The sequence below is a fragment of the Camarhynchus parvulus genome, chromosome 3, assembly GCF_901933205.1.
Source record: "Camarhynchus parvulus chromosome 3, STF_HiC, whole genome shotgun sequence".
Taxonomy (NCBI): Eukaryota; Metazoa; Chordata; class Aves; order Passeriformes; family Thraupidae; genus Camarhynchus; species Camarhynchus parvulus.
In genome coordinates, this window is record NC_044573.1 from 14968961 (window position 1) to 14987132 (window position 18172).

The 18172-nt window shown below is 41.5% G+C and overlaps 1 protein-coding gene across 1 annotated transcript; it reads right to left on the reverse strand.

Moving 5' to 3' along the window:
* Positions 1-110: 110 nt before the first annotated feature.
* Positions 111-17967, reverse strand: BFSP1 (beaded filament structural protein 1). The gene is made up of 8 exons (XM_030944478.1): positions 17448-17967; positions 11360-11420; positions 8334-8429; positions 7456-7548; positions 6649-6756; positions 4263-4483; positions 2897-2982; positions 111-1596 (listed from the first exon to the last, which is right to left on the reverse strand). Exons 1-8 carry the CDS (start codon positions 17816-17818, stop codon positions 650-652), a joined length of 1983 nt encoding a protein of 660 aa, XP_030800338.1. The 5' UTR covers positions 17819-17967; the 3' UTR covers positions 111-649.
* Between the last annotated feature and the right edge of the window lie 205 nt (positions 17968-18172).

Genomic DNA, 18172 nt, shown 5'->3' on the forward strand with positions numbered 1-18172 from the left:
CTGAGAAGATCTGCAGTAAGAGCTTATCTTGAATACAGGAAGTTTGTCTTTATTGCCAAATAGAAAGGTCTCCCAAGCTCATTGCTATTGAAAGACTTTGAAAGGGAGATATTTGGAACAGGTTATTTAAGAGGTATCCAGCTCTTTCCCTGGACAAACTGCTGCACACCACTCAGGTGATGTTTACAAGTAGGATCTGTTTACAAGTAGGGTCTGTGAGTCAATGTTATAGGCAAAATAAACCCACAGTGAGTATCTTCGGTAGAAGGCAAAACTTTTATTAAATGAACCAGATGTCACAAGTTAACATTTGCAGCTATCTCAAAGATGGAGGGTCATACGGCGGTTGAAGGAGCAGTAGAGGAATATGCAAATTTGTCCTGGATACTGTGGAAAGCCAGGCAGCTGTCATAATAATTTCTTCCCATGTGTCCTAATCATAAAAATGAGTTGCATAGGATGTGCTCTGGAGAGTGCTAATGGTTGTTGCACCAAAGGTGAGCCTACATCAGACAGAATTGCCATCAAGGTTTCAATCTGTTCCATATCAAACAGCAAAAATCTCACTACTGTATCATTCGGTCAGGAAAAAAACACAGTCATTTAATAACTATGCCAGACAAATTGACTATCAGAGGGTATGTGTCACTTAAGAGCCTTTGTCACCTAATTTCTTCTTGCTTGTCTTCTCTATCATTGTCTCAACAATCATTGCTGTCTCTTCATACGTCTGAATTTTGTCATCTGAAAACTTCTCAATGGACTCCACCACCTCCACCTTCTCATAGCTCATAGAGCCAGGTAAGTCTGCTTCCCTGAACAAAAGGCCCTGTTTATCTTCTCGCTCATATTCTGTCTCTCGAAGGAGTCCTGGCTCAGTTGGGCTTATCAGACCAGAGGAAGTAACTGTCTCAGGCTCAGAGATGTCTGGGTACTTTGTGATTTGCTCAATTTTTCCTCTTGCTTTTTTCCCCCATTCAAGCACATCTTCTTTCCCCTCCTCTCTCTGTTTATCTGGGAGTTCAAACTCTTCTCTCCTTTCACAGATTTCCCCTTTCTCTTTTTCTGGTGGTTCGGCAGGTTCTGGGAGCTCTGGTATGGACTCCACATCACCACCATTCATTACCTTCCCATTGCCAGTGGAAACTGTGATCCCTCCCCCGGCAGGGATAGAGGGGGCCAAGATGCACGGTTCTTCATAGCCTTCCTCCCCTGTCACCAGCACATAACGCCCTTTGGGATGGGCATCAGACTTAGCCTCTGGTCTCTTGTAGACTCTTATTTTCTCCCTCATAATATTACACAATTTATCAAAGGCTTTACTTATCTGGGCTCCATCAGGTACGTCCTCTGGGCCCATTTCTTTTTCATCAAATTCTGATCCTTCTTGCTCAGGTTCACACCTGACTGAGCCTTCATGCCTAAACTCCATCTGATCTTGGTCAAAACCTTCCAGAGTTCTTTCGTACATTCTTTCAGGTGAGTGACTGTCGGTTATGTCTTTTGACATCAGCTCCTTTTTCCTGGCAATTTTCTTTGTCAGGCCTTTTTGTCTGGGCTTTATACTGGCAATGTCTTGCATGGCCTGGGTGATATCTAAAGAAAATTCAAAGCAAAGGAAACAACAAACAGTGCTTGAATACAGTCACTGCAAATGCTAGAGCTGCCTCTTGCCCTCACCCCTGCAGGTGGAGAGCCTTTGTATCCTGGGGGACTAAAAGAGAGCCAGGCACCTCCACTCTTGACAATTTGGAGTATGGACAGATACTGAAAGTCATGTCAGGAGGGAGCAGCAGTGGCTGATGTTCACAGAGCTGAGAAGCCACCCATCTACAATGGCATCACTCAGACACTGTCACTGAGCTCTTAGAACCCCCTGATTCTGATCTCCTGGGCAATCAGTAGGCACAGATCCCATGAGAGCTTAGCAGCAGCAGGAGCATAGGCAAGGTATGATTTCCATGGTATGAGCAGCTAGAGCAGAGGAGACAGGGGTTGATACGGGTAATTACAAGAACAAGAGGACAGACAGATATTAACATACTTTCCCCAAGGCAGCTGTTTTGTCCCCTGCCACAATACAGTAACACACATGAAATACCATGCTCGTCATGCAGGAGAAATCAGTGGTGTGTCTAGAGACAGGCCAAATCCTCAGCATGTATAAAACACCACTTTGCATGACAGTGATTATTTACAGCTGCTGAGGATCTGGCCTCAGGCATTTTGGAACCATTTAATATAAAACTGCTACAGGTCACACAGCAGTTAGAAAAATTACAGCTACATTACAAAAACATCCCTCATGCGATGGTTTGTCTCCGTTCTCAAGGCAGTTTGTCATTATTAAAACCCCAGTGAGCCTTGCATTTAAGTCATCCCATATGTTAGAACGTATCACATCACTTTGTTAAGAGCAGTCTTTCTCATTTAGCCCTGGCCATTTCCTTGTCAGCAGGTTTACAAGCATCCTAATTCTAACAAGCCAACACACAACATAGAGAAAACATAATTCATAGGAAAACAGGCCTCAAAAATGGCCTGTGGCACTCAACACACCTTGGTGCTCTTTGCACATCACTAAAGTGCAAACAAACTCAGAATGAGTCAACCCAAAACCTGCAGCTCTTTCCACCATTTCAGATGCCTTTTGATTTCACTCTTGATTGGCCTAAGTAGCAAACTGTAGAAATTAGCAAAGAAATGCTTTTGCTTGTGGTTTTGGCCTTTGACAGCTTGTCTCAGGGACAGTTGAGGTAAGCTGAAATGGTTGCATTTTCAAGCCCGTAGTCAGGATGTTGTGACTGGTGGCCATATGTAAAGACAGATGGACAAACAGCTTAAAATGCAATGATACTTCTCCTGACATACACAGGAAGTCACATCACAGGTTTACCTCTTCCCCTTGAAGCCTGAGGCTGGGCAGGTCGATAAATCTGTGTGAAGAGTGTGACTGGGGTTCCTGCTATAGCAGAGTTCAACCTGTGGAGAATATGTGCATCCATCAGTTCTCTCCCCACCATTTCAGTGAAAGCAAGTAAAATTGTGCAAAAATAAGCACAGAGCTTAAAGAAATGTACTTCTCTGTGGTGAGGAGTCAAAAAGAATGATGGGAACCTGCTTCTTGTCTGGGGAAAATCAAGACAGCCACAGCACCTTCACAGGAGTGAGGTTGGTTTCTGCCAGCAGGAGATATGGGATACTCCGGTAGGTAAAGTACACCAGTAATTACAACATGTAGCAACACCTTTGCATTTAGCATGGCACTTTGAAAAGATGGGAGGTTTTTAGATGGGCAAACAGTCAATCCAAGCCTACCAGAGGTCAGCAAGAACTGTAAATTCATTTTTACCATGCTGGCTGGCAAAATAGGAAATTTGGAGCAGTCTTCCTTGGAAAACATTCCAGCAGTCAGTAGTATTAAGGGTTAAAAATTAAAATTGAGAGGCAGGCCTCTTGCAAAACAGTTATTGTATCTTTGGCCTCCCCAGTCTGCTCTGCTGGAATTTGAGATATTTTGTCCTGTCAGAGACCCTGTGTCAATATGATTTTTGGCATTGAGAATTCTCTGTTAAGGTACTTCTAACTAGAACTCAGTGTCCAAAATTAGACTCTGAAAATTAATTAAATTCCCATTCCCCACACATAGGATGGACTGTTATGTGAGTGTTCTTCTTCTGCATCTTCTGCAAAGCCCAGAGCATTACTTTGGGTGCTTAGGGGTCTGGCTCTGCTGCTGTGAAAGATCCTTTTGTCCACTGTGGCCGATGGTGGACATTAGAGGGAGACAGTGGTCCTCTACCCAAATCCCTGCCAGTTTCTTGTATTTTTCCTCTTTCTCCCCATGCCTGAGGAATGGCTTTGCTGGGAAGAATGCTTTGCTTTACAAGGCATTTGCTTTGTTTGCACCCTCTAAAAATCAACCTGACGGTAGTGTTGAACAAGTGTCACCAACACCCAGTCTGAGGAGAGGATGTTCAGATTGCTTTTGTGTGCTCCTGACCTCTGTACACTGATGCCAGGACAGCATATGGAAAGGAGACTGCAAGGACAGGAAAGCCCAGAATGGCTCTGACCCTTTCTCTGGCAGAAGTTTCACCAGATTTTGCATCTATTTTGATTTCTATCCCTAGATATCTACCAGTGAAAGGTGTGAAAATGCTATAGCTTTGGGTGAATCAAATGTCCTTAAACATACATTTTTCAAATGAGATAAAAGAGATCCCTGGTCCCTTTGTGAGTGCCCAGAAATCCAGCCTTACCGGCTGTCCTCATTCTCGATGATCCGTTTGTACCGTTCCAGCTCATTCTCCAGGGACTGCTGGTAGATCACCAGCTGGCGGCAGTCAGTGGTGTACTTCTCCAAGATCCTCTCGGCCTCCTCTATCCCCTTCCTAAGGTTTTCAATCTGCTCATTGTAAAGCTGAATTTCATCGTCATAACTCTCCTGGGTGTTTTTAATTGCTTGCTCCAGCATGGTTGTCTGGTAAATAAAATCGGTGGTGAAAGAAGCAGTTTTGAAAAATTCACCATCCCCATATTTTAAGCATAATGAAAGGCAAGTCATGCTTTATTACAATGTGATGCTGCACTGCTGAAACACAGAAACAATTTCCCTACCTTTGTTCAGTTATTCAAAAAGCAGTAACTTATCAGAATGGGCAGGGCCTAACAAAGACAGTAAAAGTTCTTAACTGGAAGATGAACTCAAGAAATACCCACTCCTCCTTCTCTGTGGTCTGCAGACAGGGAAAATAAGACCAAAAGTCACATTTAAAACACAGAACTCTTCTTTAGAATTCCATTCCTCAGGCTTTTTACTTCAGTGATAAAACCAATGAGCACATCAACCAGGAGGTGGCAAAAGTCACCTTCCAAAAATAAAGGCTGAGTTTCAGGTGGGATATTTCACCCTGTAAATCTCCTCTCACTTTCTTCTGCTATTTTTAGCTATTTATTATAGTTATTTTGTCACTTTTTTTTCCTACTTTTCAAAGAGATGAACTCACAAAAAGGTAATGGGGGAATAAGTGACTAACGAATTCTTCAATAATTGATTTATTTCTATATGCTTCAGCCAAGATAAAAAAAAGGACTTTTAAGAGGCTAAATACTAAATATAGAAGTGATGTCCCTTGTCATTAGTTTGGTTATGTTGCAGTGTACGAGTAGACAGAGACTCTTTTCTGTTCAGTGCTCATGGGGTGGGACCCATGACCTCTTGGGCACATGGCTGTCAGGTCCAGAAACAGGAAAGCAAAGAAACTTGATGATACCTAGGTCATCAGATCCAGCCTTCACCATCACAAGCTACTGTGTTACTGCCCTGCACTCATAAAGCTATTTCACTCTTTTAATCTCAAGGCACAAGAATGAATGAATGAATGAATGAATAATCTGTTTCTAAATGGGATGGGAAGATTTGCTTTTGAAAGCAGCACAATTAATTCCTCAAAGACTGCCTCTCTCCACCTCCTAGCAGAAGGCTGATTTTCTCCCCTTTTTCTGTATATTGATTCACTATCTCATCCCCATATTGATTCCTGTCCATCCCAGAGTGCATGTGTCCTCTCCACCAGAGCATCAGATGTGAGAAAGAGACCAAGGAAAATACACTGTCCTGACACTAATGAAAGAAGTAATGCTCAGGAAGTTATGAGCTGCTGCTATGGCTGTCCAAAGGAGTCCAAAATCCCACCAAATGATGTTTTTGTCAATATTTCATTCCTCTCACCTGGATGGACACCTCGAGGCACAAAGGAAGCTGTACTTGGGGTCATTCTCCATCCCATGTGCTAAAAAATATTCAACTGCATGGAGGTAGAGATGCCACTGGCAACTATTCAGATCTGGTTTCTATCCATTGCAGCCTTCAGCTGCTCCTCCACCTCCTGCCACCCTCAGCCCTGCACTGCACTCATGTTTGCAGGCACTGGCTGGAGACAGAAGGTTGATTTAGGGCAGGTTTGGCTGGGAGATGGGCAAGGACAACTAGTCAAAGTCTTTTTGCAACTCAGGGCTTGGCAAAAAGTGCATGGTTTTTCCTGCTGGTAGTGTCCAAGCACAGGAGAGATGCTGGCTAAATGCTTAGTAGTGACATGAATGAAGGAAGAAAGCCAAATGTAGCTCAACAGTCCTCTCAGTTTTGCTCCCCAAACCTGTCCAGTTCTTCCCACAGCAAGCTTAGCATTGGATGTGGCAGTGATAGAAAGGATTGGGCAGAGCCCTGAGGGTTCCCCATCAGTTTTCTTGGAGCCAATTTCCAGCCAGAACTCAGCAAGTAAGAAAGTCATAGGAGCCCTATGGGACTTTTCCATTCATAATGTCCAGCTGATTCTGTCCTGCAGGAATCCAGTTGCATTGTGAAAACCTTCCCTCATCAGCCACTCTGATAAGCAAAGACAGCTTCATTGCACCTACAATACCTACAGCCCACCCTGGCCAACTAAACCTGACAATTTGTTCCATTGAGAGAATGGGAATGAAACAGTTGAAGAAAAAGATGGAAATCTAAAAGGAAAACACACCTCCAAGTCCACCATGTTAACATAACCATGTTAAAGCCATGTTAGAGGTTTTACCAAGTGACCATTAAAAAAAGCAGTTCATGAGCAACATGGTTGTGTTTATGGCTAGTGATTCCAATACCTCTGTCTGGAGCTTGTATTTCTGTGCCTGTAGCTGGCAGAGGATGCTCTTGTATTCCTCCAGCTGGCTCTGCAGAACAGGGATCCTCCTCTCAGCTATCAGTTTTTCCTGGTTGGAAGAAAACAATGTGTGTACAGGAAATTATGTTTCACTCCTAAAAAGAGCCAAAAGAAATTGCACTACTGGAAATAAACTGTAAAGACAAATAGAAAATGGCAAAAGACAGATAAAAGATGGGGATTGAACTTCAAGCCAAATTCTGTTGAATGGTAGCACAGCTTTAAGGATAAAGATATCAGATAGCAGGTCTGTAACAGTACAGCTTAGACCCTGTAAACCTGTTCACATCTTCTTCCAAATAATGAACATTCCTGACGTAGCCACTCATATTGGTGGAAATCACCAAGTTTTCATCTAGTCTGTATCAATTAATTTCATTTAAATTTTCGCCACATCTCACCCCTTCAGGATAAGATTTCCTTTCTCTTAAAATATTCATATATCCTGCCAGCTCCTCCTCAGACAAGAAGCACAACTACTTCAAATATCTTTGTACCACACATTTTTGGGACTAATATATATGCTGGAGTGCACCTGACAAAGCTAATCTCTCTTTCCTCATTGATACAGTTTTTCAAAGCTACAGTAAATTTTTTTCTCCCATGTTCACTACTCAGTACTTACACATTGTTTAGACAGTTTTCACCTAACCTTGGAGCAGAAATTAAAGGATCTGGGACACTTTAGGTGTAAACATTATCTCTTTCTTACTTAGAGCTGCATATACGTCCCAACAGCAATACTTGCCTCACATATGCCAGTGGTTATTGGGGACACACGAGGAGTTGTCTGGATGATCTGCTGCAAGACATTGACATAGGTCTGGATTTCCATGAGGTTCTGTGATAAGGTAAAAACATTTTCATTAGAAAATGCCATAGTAAGGTAGATATTTCCACGTACTCCTGGGGCTTATTTTTAGATATGTAATGCTTTTAGCCCATAAACGTCCAATTCATGTTCAGGCTTGGGTTTGGAATGCAACTTACAACTGCTTTTGAGTGCAGGAGTGCTAGCAGTTTCATCATACTGAGGGTATATCAGACTTTTGGATAAGGACTATACAGTTCATAGTTTTAATTGAAGATTCCATTCCATTTCCAAAGAGATTTTCAAAATAAGAATCACAAATATCTTTGCATGTGGCATGAAAAAAAATAGTAACTTTTTCAAAAGCAGCAAAGCTGGGACAGTGGCCTGATCCCAAGACCTACAGTTCTCCCAGAAAGAAGGCAACAAATGTTAAAGTCAGCTGCAATGGAATCATACATCCACAGGCATATGCCTGCTGATTAACTGGAGTGTCCTCTCCCAAAAAATTAGATGATGAAAGCAACAGCTTCCTTAGCATGAAATATAAGACAGCTTGACCAGCACTTTGGGTTGAACCATGACACCAGGTTGACAAATTCAAGACTCTGCTACAGCTGTAGTTACTGGACCCTGAGAAGTATGTCTGGGCGCTGAAAACCATCCGGTTGTTGTGCCCACTGAAAATAAATAGTGCTATATGCGCCTACCAAAACATAAATGCAATTTACTTTATTTTGCCACCATTTGATCATGGAGAAGGGCAAAGTTCCACATTTATCTCTACAAGGAAAACAGCAATTTCAGCCAGTTACCTTCTTGTATCTGTCCTTTGTTGCATTGATGTCATCCTGCAGGAACTGGGACTCAATTTGCAGCTCCAAGTTGCACAGCAAGGCTTCATCAGCTTCCTGCAATGCGGACATGTGGCATGGCAGTACGTATGGCTGGAGTGCCAAACCCACAGCAGGCCCACAGGCACTGCATGAGTCACTGTGCACATGGGGAAGCCTGCCTGAAGTGTAAGAGCCTACTGTAACATACAACAGTATCATGAAAACAACAAACAGGAGCCATGTTATTCACCATGCCCTGCACAAATGTAATTTGCAATAGAGTTTGGCGCTGGCACTGTCAAAATAATGCTGGGAGCCAAGTAGTAGATGTTTGAAATACCAGATTTTGATATTAAAATCTTGAAATGGTGGGTGAATCTTGAACAAATGACATCAGCAGACTAAGGCATTGATTTCTCTAGTGTCATGACAAGATCTGAGGTATCCTGATGCCTTTTTAAGATCCCTAGTAAAGAAGTCCTTCTAAAAACCCAGGATGGTCTGCAGTATTTGCACTCTCTTTGGTATGTTCTCAAATACTATGAATGTTTGCCAATTTGGAGCCATTTCTGGAAATAAAAATGACATTTGACCAAGTTTAGAAAAAATCACTTTGCTGCACAAGTTTATAATACTTTGGAATTTGCGAAGACAAAAGTTCCTAACATCCAATTAGTTCAAAGAGGAAACCATATGACTAGTAACCATGATCTCAGAGTATACAGGTATGGGTGGCACTGATCTTTAAATCTAATGAAATCTCCATTTCTGTTCAAAGGCTTAATTTAGATTTTTCCTATGTTCTGTTATTTAACAAAAAACATGGAATTTAGGATAATTTCTCTGGAACTTGGCAACATATTTTACAAATATGTGAGAGTAGTGATACATTTTATTTTTCTATTTAATGCATTATTTCTTTAATTTTTGAGAAAGCATCTTAAAACATTTTAACTGAATCTTCCTTGCAACTCTATAAAACGTGCCAATTCCTCCACCAGTTTGCAATTTGCCTCAAGAAAGTCCTGCTTTGTGCATTTAGCTCAAAAAATAAAAAAAGAAGTATTTGAAGGCACCTCTTTCAAAATACCCCTGTGCCATTATCAGCTGTAAAAATACCTCTGTGAGCAAATCACAGGTTGCAAACAAACCATTGAGATCTGCGGGTGCAGCACATGACTGGTAGAAGAGGATTTTTTCCTTTTGCATGCATACAGCATGCGCTGTTCAAAAAATGTGTAGATGTTGGCTGTCTTATTGTGCTGCTAAACCTCCCAGGCACAGAACTCTCCAGCAGGCTCTGCTTTGTGATCCAGGGGCTGATTCAGACACATCCAGCCCAGCACATTCAGAGCCAGCCATCAGGAATGCCTGCTGCTTTTCTGCACTCCTCTCTCGTCCTATTGAGAGGAAGATCAGCAGGACAATGGCCATATTGGGAGGTTTGGGAGGGAGCCAAAAAAAGCCCCCAGGCCCTTAGATAATACCTATAAGCAAATATTTTTCATGTGATAAAAAAAAGCAGTTTTTGGCTTTCCAAATGTTCCCTCAAAGGGGAAAAATACTTCTGCTTTTATTTCATGCTTTCAAAGAGACCAGTTTCCTCGATGGAGTTGTGTATCAGAACAGTGCAGTGTCTACACATTTTCTTTTGAACTTTGCAATATTTGCTAATCACTCAACTTCTGAAAAGCCATTCTGCTTTATGTTATGATTCCAGAACACTGGTCCATGTGCTAAAGCAATACTTTCATTACCATGGAAGAGAAATTCTTTAGATCTCTCCAGAACCAGTATTTTCCCAGCTGTCAGATAAAGAATGAGTTTGCACCTGCACATACAGGTTTTCAGGCCACATCTTGGGTCCTGTACAGAAAACCATCTGTATTCCCTCCAGCACTTGGTGCTCCCTGTGCAAGGAGCTGCTGCAACAGGGGTGCCAGGGACATCCTGGGATAAAAAACACCCTTGTGCCTCAAGATTTTGTGAACTGTGCCAATTGTGCCTAGGGTTGGTGAATCAGTTCAATTTTCTTTAGCTGCAGATTCATTGTGAAGACAGAGTTACCAGCTCAAACAACCCCTTACAAAAGAGTTACCTTCACAAAAATTTTTAAGGGTTTGCAAGTTGTTCAAGAACAGAGTATTCTGGAAAACAGAACTGATGCGGGATGTCAAGAGCTCACTGGAGACAGAAATGCTAAAATGCACTTTCTGTCTTTTCTTAATATAAAACATGTTCTTAATTTAAAACATTGATATGACAATGCTCCAGCAGATCAGGTCCAGCTATTCGTAGCAAGGAAATAAAAAAATAATCTCTATTTAATCCACCTTTAATTGTTTTCCAGTACAGAAGATGAATGATAGCCTGTGCAAAGTAGAACTGGGGAAAGATATTTTGTTCTTCACCCAGATGAAGGCTTAGCAGTGAGAGAGGATGAATCAAGATTTTTCAGTTTCACAGACCTGGTTTGGAAACTTTCAAAATACTTCAGCCAACTTTTGTCTTTCTCTGAGCTTTGTATTATATTAAATGTTGTTATTTTTATTATTGCTTTCCCCATGGTATTAGTTTAAGAACTATATTGATGTAAAAGGAACAAACCAAGGAGAGTGGCAGTGTCTCTCTTGTTTGGAAACCTAATGGGAAGCTGAGGGTCTGTCCTGGGAAGGGCTGACCATATCCTGCAAGGGACTAAGGAGCTTTGAGACATTCTAGGCTTCAAAACATGGACTTAACCAGCAATTTTTCATGGCATGGTTATCACTAGTGACTGTATTTTAATACAGTAGCTATGTTTAAAAAGCGTGGGGAAAAGGTACGCACATGCTGAGGCTCAGACACTTACATACGGAGGGGGAGGATGGAGAAGGGCATAATGACAAGAAATGCCTTGCTCTGACATTTTATCTTCCCACTGCTTCTTCAAAGCAGCTCGCTGTAGTAAATGAAACCAAAGGAAAAAATTGTACACCTTTCCCCTGGCATTTTCCCAAACTCACTTTATTAAGGTGCTCCAGGGTTTCTTTTAGCCTCTGCTGATACTCACGTTCATTTCTATACCTACAAGTAGAGAAAAGGAGATAGAGTTCAGTGGTTCATCCCTCTGCAAACTGCATTTTTCTCTGCACTGTCATGCACAAGATATGCTTCATGCTAAAGGAGAATATGAATCTTGAAAGGGCCCAAAAGATTTATTCATGGATTAGCATTAATTCTTTTTTGGTCCCAGATGCTGAGGGTAATTTCAGAATTGCCTAAATTCTTGTCTTCAGCTTACGTAACAATACAATGAAATGCCATATATTTGCTATCACTTTTTTACAGAATGCTCAAGAATAGATTATCTACAATAAATGCATATGCCATTGGTGTTGAACCAGAATGACAGCCATTCAGTAGTGATTACTCTGTGAGGATTTGCTACAATGGCACATGAACATTTAATTACATTGTTCTTGGTTTTCTATTATACCTGTTGTTGTTCAATAAGCATTTTAATGACAGACACATTAAACATAGTGATTGCAATTTTACATATTGACCATGTAGGAAAGATGTTGGATTAGGATGGTTAGATGGATCAAGCTTTGTATCCCCTTTAATGGTAATTTGTATATTAGCTTGGTCAAAATAACAAGTGAGCCTTAGTAAGGACTGCATTTAACTGACTATTCTTATGCTTTTATAAAACATCCACAGGTGCATGAAGTGCATGTTCCTGGTGCTGAGATGGATGTATAATGTGTTTATGTTTGGTTTGAGGAAACAGCACATATTCTTTAAGAATTAGGGCTCTACATTTGTATGTAAATAGAATTATCTTCTAGAAATTCTTTTTAGCCACAGAACACAAAACTTAATTGTTGATTATTGTAATTTATTCCCTTCCTTAACTAAACCTCATATGAAATGCTCAACAGTAGATGTGGCTTAATGGGACTCCATTAAAAACAAACAAACAAAGAAACAAACAAAAAAGCCCCCCAAAAACCACCAGCCAGAAGCAACTTTGGCAATGAGACTTTGCCATCGGTACTGAACAAGTGACTTATCAAACTCCAACAGCAGCAGAAATACAGTCTTAACCCTTTAAGTTTAACACTTTTCCTAAAATAATAGATGTAGAGAGATATGAAAAAGCTATCATTATCTTACTTTCTACAAGAAACACTCTGGTAGGTGACAAGTCAGTTCTGGTGATTAGGATCCTTCATTTGCAATAAAAGCAATGGACACCAGTACAAGCCAAAATTCAGAACTGAACATAAGTTCCTGTCCGTCTTCCGAAATCATTGATCCAGCCCATATGTGCTGGTGATTTCAAAGGGATTTGCTTCAGTCAACAGGGAACTTGACAGCTCCTGGACTGAGCACATTAAGGATCAAGTTATAATGATCATGTCAACCTCAGTTCTTCCTTTTCGTCTCCTGAAGGACGCACAGTCAACATTATTCTCATCTCTTTCAACACATACTGGAAAGCTGAGTGGATGATGTCACTCACAAACTGACCAGGACCACAAAAGAAGAACTTGGCAGAACAAGGAAATGGATTTAACCTGGTGCTCTGGTTTACAAAGTTCTTCTGAAATCCCATAATATTAGCAGGGTTGGTCACTGGTCTGTTTTAAATTCTTACATGAACAGCAAAGAACCAAGAGAAAATGATGAGGTTTTATTTCATTATCACTCCAACAAATTGCTGATAAAACAATGTCGTTTTTTGCCAATTAGTACTAACATCAGTTTCACTTCCAAGGCTAGAATATTTTGCAGCTTCAGAAGTGAAACTGCCTTTGTTTCAGGTGTTTACCAAGTAGCTCAATTCCAGCCAGATTTCTATTTATTTAAAAAAAAATTATGTGCACTTGACAGTAAACAGTTTCTTAACTTTGATATTTTCTGATAGCTGGGCAAGAATGAAGCATATTGTGGCATATTGTGAAAATCAAATACACAGTTACAATAAAAGGCTGGTTTTCCACTCACAGTAATATAAAACTATCTGATGGATTCAGTGTCTAAACCTCAGCCCTAATGTAATTCAGATGTCCCTCATTGCTAGATCCTCACTCAAAAGATTTTTCAGTTACTAAAATATTCAGCTACATTTTCCTTTACTCTCAAATAACCCAAATATATGCTGTGCCACACAGCTGTAAATCCACCTGGCAGCTTGAGAGAGTTAGTATTGCATAATTATGCTTTGAAGAAGAATTTCTTTCAAGTGATGTTAAATCTTTTCCAGAAGATCAGTGCAAAAGTGCTATGGACCTCTTTGAAATGCTTCAGAGACCTCAGCATGCCTCTGTGCCTGCTGAAATGTATTTTTAAGTGCAATGGCTGACAAGTCACAGCCCTGTTATGCTTCAAAGTTGATTTGGATGTTTAGTAATTAGCTAGTCATGTCCAAAAATTTTTTTATTAGATGGTTGCTGGTCAGACATTCCTGGAGCTTAAGAGCTATTAAGTTAATTTGCTTCATTAAAAAAAAAAAAAAAAAAAAAAGCCCACCCAAAAACCAACAAAACATGAACTTCCTCACCTAGTCAGGTAGCTTTAGGTCGGTGACAAATGTTTTTGGACTGTTGAAAGAAAAGGGATGTTAACTGGCTTGGGTTGTTTTTTGTTTTGGTTTTTTTTGCATAGGGGAAAAGAACGGAGGGGAGTAAGCTGCCAGGCTCAAAGAAAGCAGATCTGAGGATTAAAGATTTCAATCACCTCTTTTTTTTGAACTCTGCCTCCACTGCAGTGCAAGGGCTTGCTCCCCTCCAAAGAGGAAACAGTAACAGTCCATCCCAGCAATGCAGAATGGCCAGATACTCAATTTGGCATCAAACCTGAGCCTTTCATCTGAAGGAGAATGTTGAATCTGTTGAATCCTACTAAAAGGTAGTAGCACCTCTTGGCTACTACCTTTGTCATTTTCTCTTTCCCTGATGCACTTCACTAACCTTCTCTCAACAGACAGCAGCAATTTGGGTACCAAGGACAGCACAGACTATGAAAGAGAGGTCCTACAAGGATGATGGACAGGCCAGTAATATTTGTCATCCAGAGTCATACCCTGAATGCTCAGATGAGCCCAGGAGGGTTGTGTTTTGCTGATTTATGAACAGATTCTACCTGTGTTATCAAGAAGCCAATGCTGAGCAGGTGACAGCCACAGGACAATATTCTCGCAGATTGTGGAGATTGTGGAGGGCAGGCAAATGATCCTCATCTTAGCTGCAGCAGGATAAAGTCCTTCCTATCACTAGAGAAGCAGCAGCAGTGCCAAGAAAATCCCTGCAGACAGGGCTGGAAAGCAGCTTTGCCAGTGGAGTCCCCATGTCCTAGCTATTGTGTTTACCACTTCATTTTCTCACACGTGTTGGGTCTCTACTGTAGCCCCAAAGGGTGTTAGCTCATCAGAGAATCACCACACAGCAATCTTGTTCTGGAGAACACTGTGCCAATTACTGTGTCCAGGGAACCATATTGCATGCTCAAAATTCACTGCATTAGCAGTGCACAAATTTTTTAAATAAACAATTGATTAGCAAGACTTTTAATTTCTGAAGTCCATTAATCCTGTTCAGTCAAGGCCACTAAAATCTGGATTCCAGCATCTTCCCCAATGTCATGGAGAGAGAAATATCATCCTGTCCCACAGCCAGATGCAATGTTGCTATGATGGTGGTGGTCAATAAAGGTAGCATAATTAGTCTTTTTATGAGATGCATCCAGACTATTCCAGACCTTTTTTTTTTTTTGCAACTTCAAGAGAAAGAATTCTTCCCTGGTACAGAATCTGAATTATTCATGTTAATGATAAAAGCTATGAATGCAACCACAGAGGATTTTAAAATATATTTTAATCTAAGTTCTACTTTTTAATGGTTCATGAGCACTTAATTGCACAGACCCAGTAGTCTTTGTCCCTACTCTGTCTAAATGCAACTTTAAAAGGCCCATTTATATAAATGTAGCTTAAAAGGTTTGCTTAGATATAAATCTAATTTCCCCAATAGTGAAGGTGAGTGAAAGAATGGGTTGTAAGAGTCAAAATTCTTTGCATTAGTGAAGGACACAGACATTTGTCAATTAATTGATTAAAAATGCTCCCTCTAAGAGATTTTGTTAATCCCAGTGCACCAAAAGCTTTATGGTTCAAGTTGCAGCAAGAGACCTGCAGTGCCTGTTCCCAACGGAATGCAGACTCAGGGAGGAGAGCAGGTCTTCAGCACAGGAGTGTTTCTGGTTTCAGCAGCCCCTAATAGGGCACAGAAGATTATTCCTCCCATACTTTGTTTAGGGAGCTTTGTTTATAACTTTCAGGAACTGAAATCAGAACCATCAGATGGCAGAGCACGTTACTAGAGCAGTGGCATTGTTTTAAAACCTGCAACTCAAAACCATCCCAAGTTTTTAAGACACTGAAGAAATGTTCATGTCTCTCTTCTAGACAAATTCAGCAGTTCCCAATGAAAAAAAAAACTCACCAAAATTACTTGTTGATGTAAACCAATTGGTGCGATTTGGTTAAAAAGCAGACACTGTCTTTCCATTGTCATGGCCCTGTGTATCTTTAATTTTTAAATTGTAATTTTTGGCTTGAATTTAGCCAAAGTTTCCTTCTTACTTTTGTTTACAGCTGCTGAGTGAGCATCCCAGGATTGTACAACAACGTACCACCTGTTTTTTTCTAGGAAGCCACTAACTACCCCTTTAGCAGGTCCTAAATCTTACTTTCTGAAAGTACACCCCTTTTTCTGGGTGTTATCTCCTCCTCTGGATTTTCAATGCCCTGTATTATTCCCCGCCTATTTACAGTTTGCTTAGAGTGGCTTTAATAAAAGTAAATTACTTTGTGTCACATTACTAATCCTGTACTATTCACATAGATTTTTAACTAATATGCAGCTAGAAAATTAAGTACCGAGTGTAGTCAAATACTCATGGGCACTGTGTAATAAAAACACATGAGCAAGTACCAGAGTCAACACCTAAATTACAGCATTGACTCATAGTTGAATTTCCTGCTCATAAATATTGGAATACAGTTCTGCCTAATCAGGTGCTCATTACCCACTGGCATGGAGTCAGGACATTGTGGACATCTGACCACTGGCAGCAATAAGCCTCAGTGCACCTGGATGGGCTATTCTGTCCTGTCAGATGAAAAAGAGAGATCAGGGCTTGGCATTTCTATAGGTATGCTGTAGCTTACAGCCCCAATGTGGCTGTTCATTTGGCAGTGTGCTAAATTTTCATGGGTGAAGTAGTCAGACATTTTGGGGGTAAAAAATCCCTAAGTAACAGGAGGATTAAACTTTTTTGTCCTATGAGCAATGCTCAGCAACTCTTGTGTAATTAAGCCATGTAACCAAAATTGCCTGTTGCTGGAGGGAAAGCACTCATCTCCATCAGCATGCTCCTGCTCTTTGATTTATGGTGGCACAGAAGTTAAAGAGGTGAAATTAGGGGAAGCCTATTCCTATTCTTTTAGTGGCATGAGATGGAAATACAAGATGCAAAGAAGATGAGGAGGGTAAATTTTACAGACCAGAAAAAATATATCTCCTTTCTTTTCATGACACATCACAGATGTGGTTGGCACAGACTGGCTCAGGTGCTTCATAGTGGCTGTAAATAAGAGATTCTGAGAGACATCCTGCATATTTCAGGAGATGTTTGGCATTGTGTAACTCTGGGCTGCTCAGACACAAGACCTGCTTTGAGGCACCTGGTAGTTGAATAGGGTTATTTCATCTTTGCAGCTCAGACCACAGTTCTCCTAAGACTAATGAACAGCAGGAGCTGACGTGTGCCAGGGCTGCTGCTGTGGAATGGAGAGGGCATTTTCCCATCTAGGAGCAGTGAGACCATAAAAGGCAGAGCTGCAGCTCCCTAAGTCCTGATACCTTACTTTCGGCCTTACATGGGCTTACATGGGCTTACATACCATCCTTCTTGACAAGTCTGATACACACGGAGAGGCATCACCCACACACAAGAAGTAGCCAGTGACACCGAACCCATCCTTATTACAAAGATTAACTATGGAAATGACACCACTCATCTTCCACGGATTGTAAGCCTTACTTGTTGCAGTACTCATCGAGCATGCGCTGGGCATCCTTCTCCTCCCGCTCCAGCTTGGCTCGGTCAGAAGCCAGCTCCCTCATTCGTTGCCGGTTGAACTCAATCTGACCAGCAAAGGCTTCATCCAAGCCCACCAGCTCATCCATGCGCTGGAAGGTCTCCAGCTGCTTGCGCAGGATGCTGTTGCGCTGTTCCAGCACACGCGCCCGGTTGATGTAGCTTGCAAAGCGCTCGTTGAGCTCCTGCAGGTTCTCCAAGCCCCGGGCTTGGGCCAAACTGTCGAATTCTGGGGAGCCTCGTAGCTCATCATAGGCATCTGACCGCTCATACTTCTCCTTGCGTACCTCACGGAGGAAGCTGCTCCTGTACATGGCTTCAGAGGGGCTGTGCAGTGCCGGGGTCCCCTCTTGTGTGCCTGCCTGTCTCTCCAGTTTGGATCTGAATTACATCTGGGGGGTTTGGGAAAGAAGAACTGAACATAATCCCCCCCCCCCCAGATGATTAGGACTTGTCTCCAGGGTGGTTTGTGGCACTAAAGGCATCATCTGCTGCAGTGAACTAAATAAATCCCAATGGCCCCGCCTTGGAGGTGCCCATCCAGGCGTCAGCAGTTCAGAGGAGCGGCGGGTACAGAAGGGCTAGGGGCTTTTCTTTTCAAGCATTGCAATTGTGTACAGCCAGGATAAAAGAGAGCAACGTCCAGCTTTCACCCGGCGGATTAAAGC

What these genes read in the sequence shown, in the direction of transcription:
- BFSP1 (XM_030944478.1), bottom strand. Translation starts at nt 17,818, where the DNA reads ATGTACAGGAGCAGCTTCCTCCGTGAGGTACGCAAGGAGAAGTATGAG. An exon ending in TAACCACTGGCATATGTGAG is followed by an intron (nt 6,757 to 7,455) that starts GCAAGTATTGCT and finishes TCTTCCAACCAG; the next exon opens with GAAAAACTGATAGCTGAGAG. An exon ending in AATACAAGCTCCAGACAGAG is followed by an intron (nt 4,484 to 6,648) that starts GTATTGGAATCA and finishes TTTATTTACCAG; the next exon opens with ACAACCATGCTGGAGCAAGC.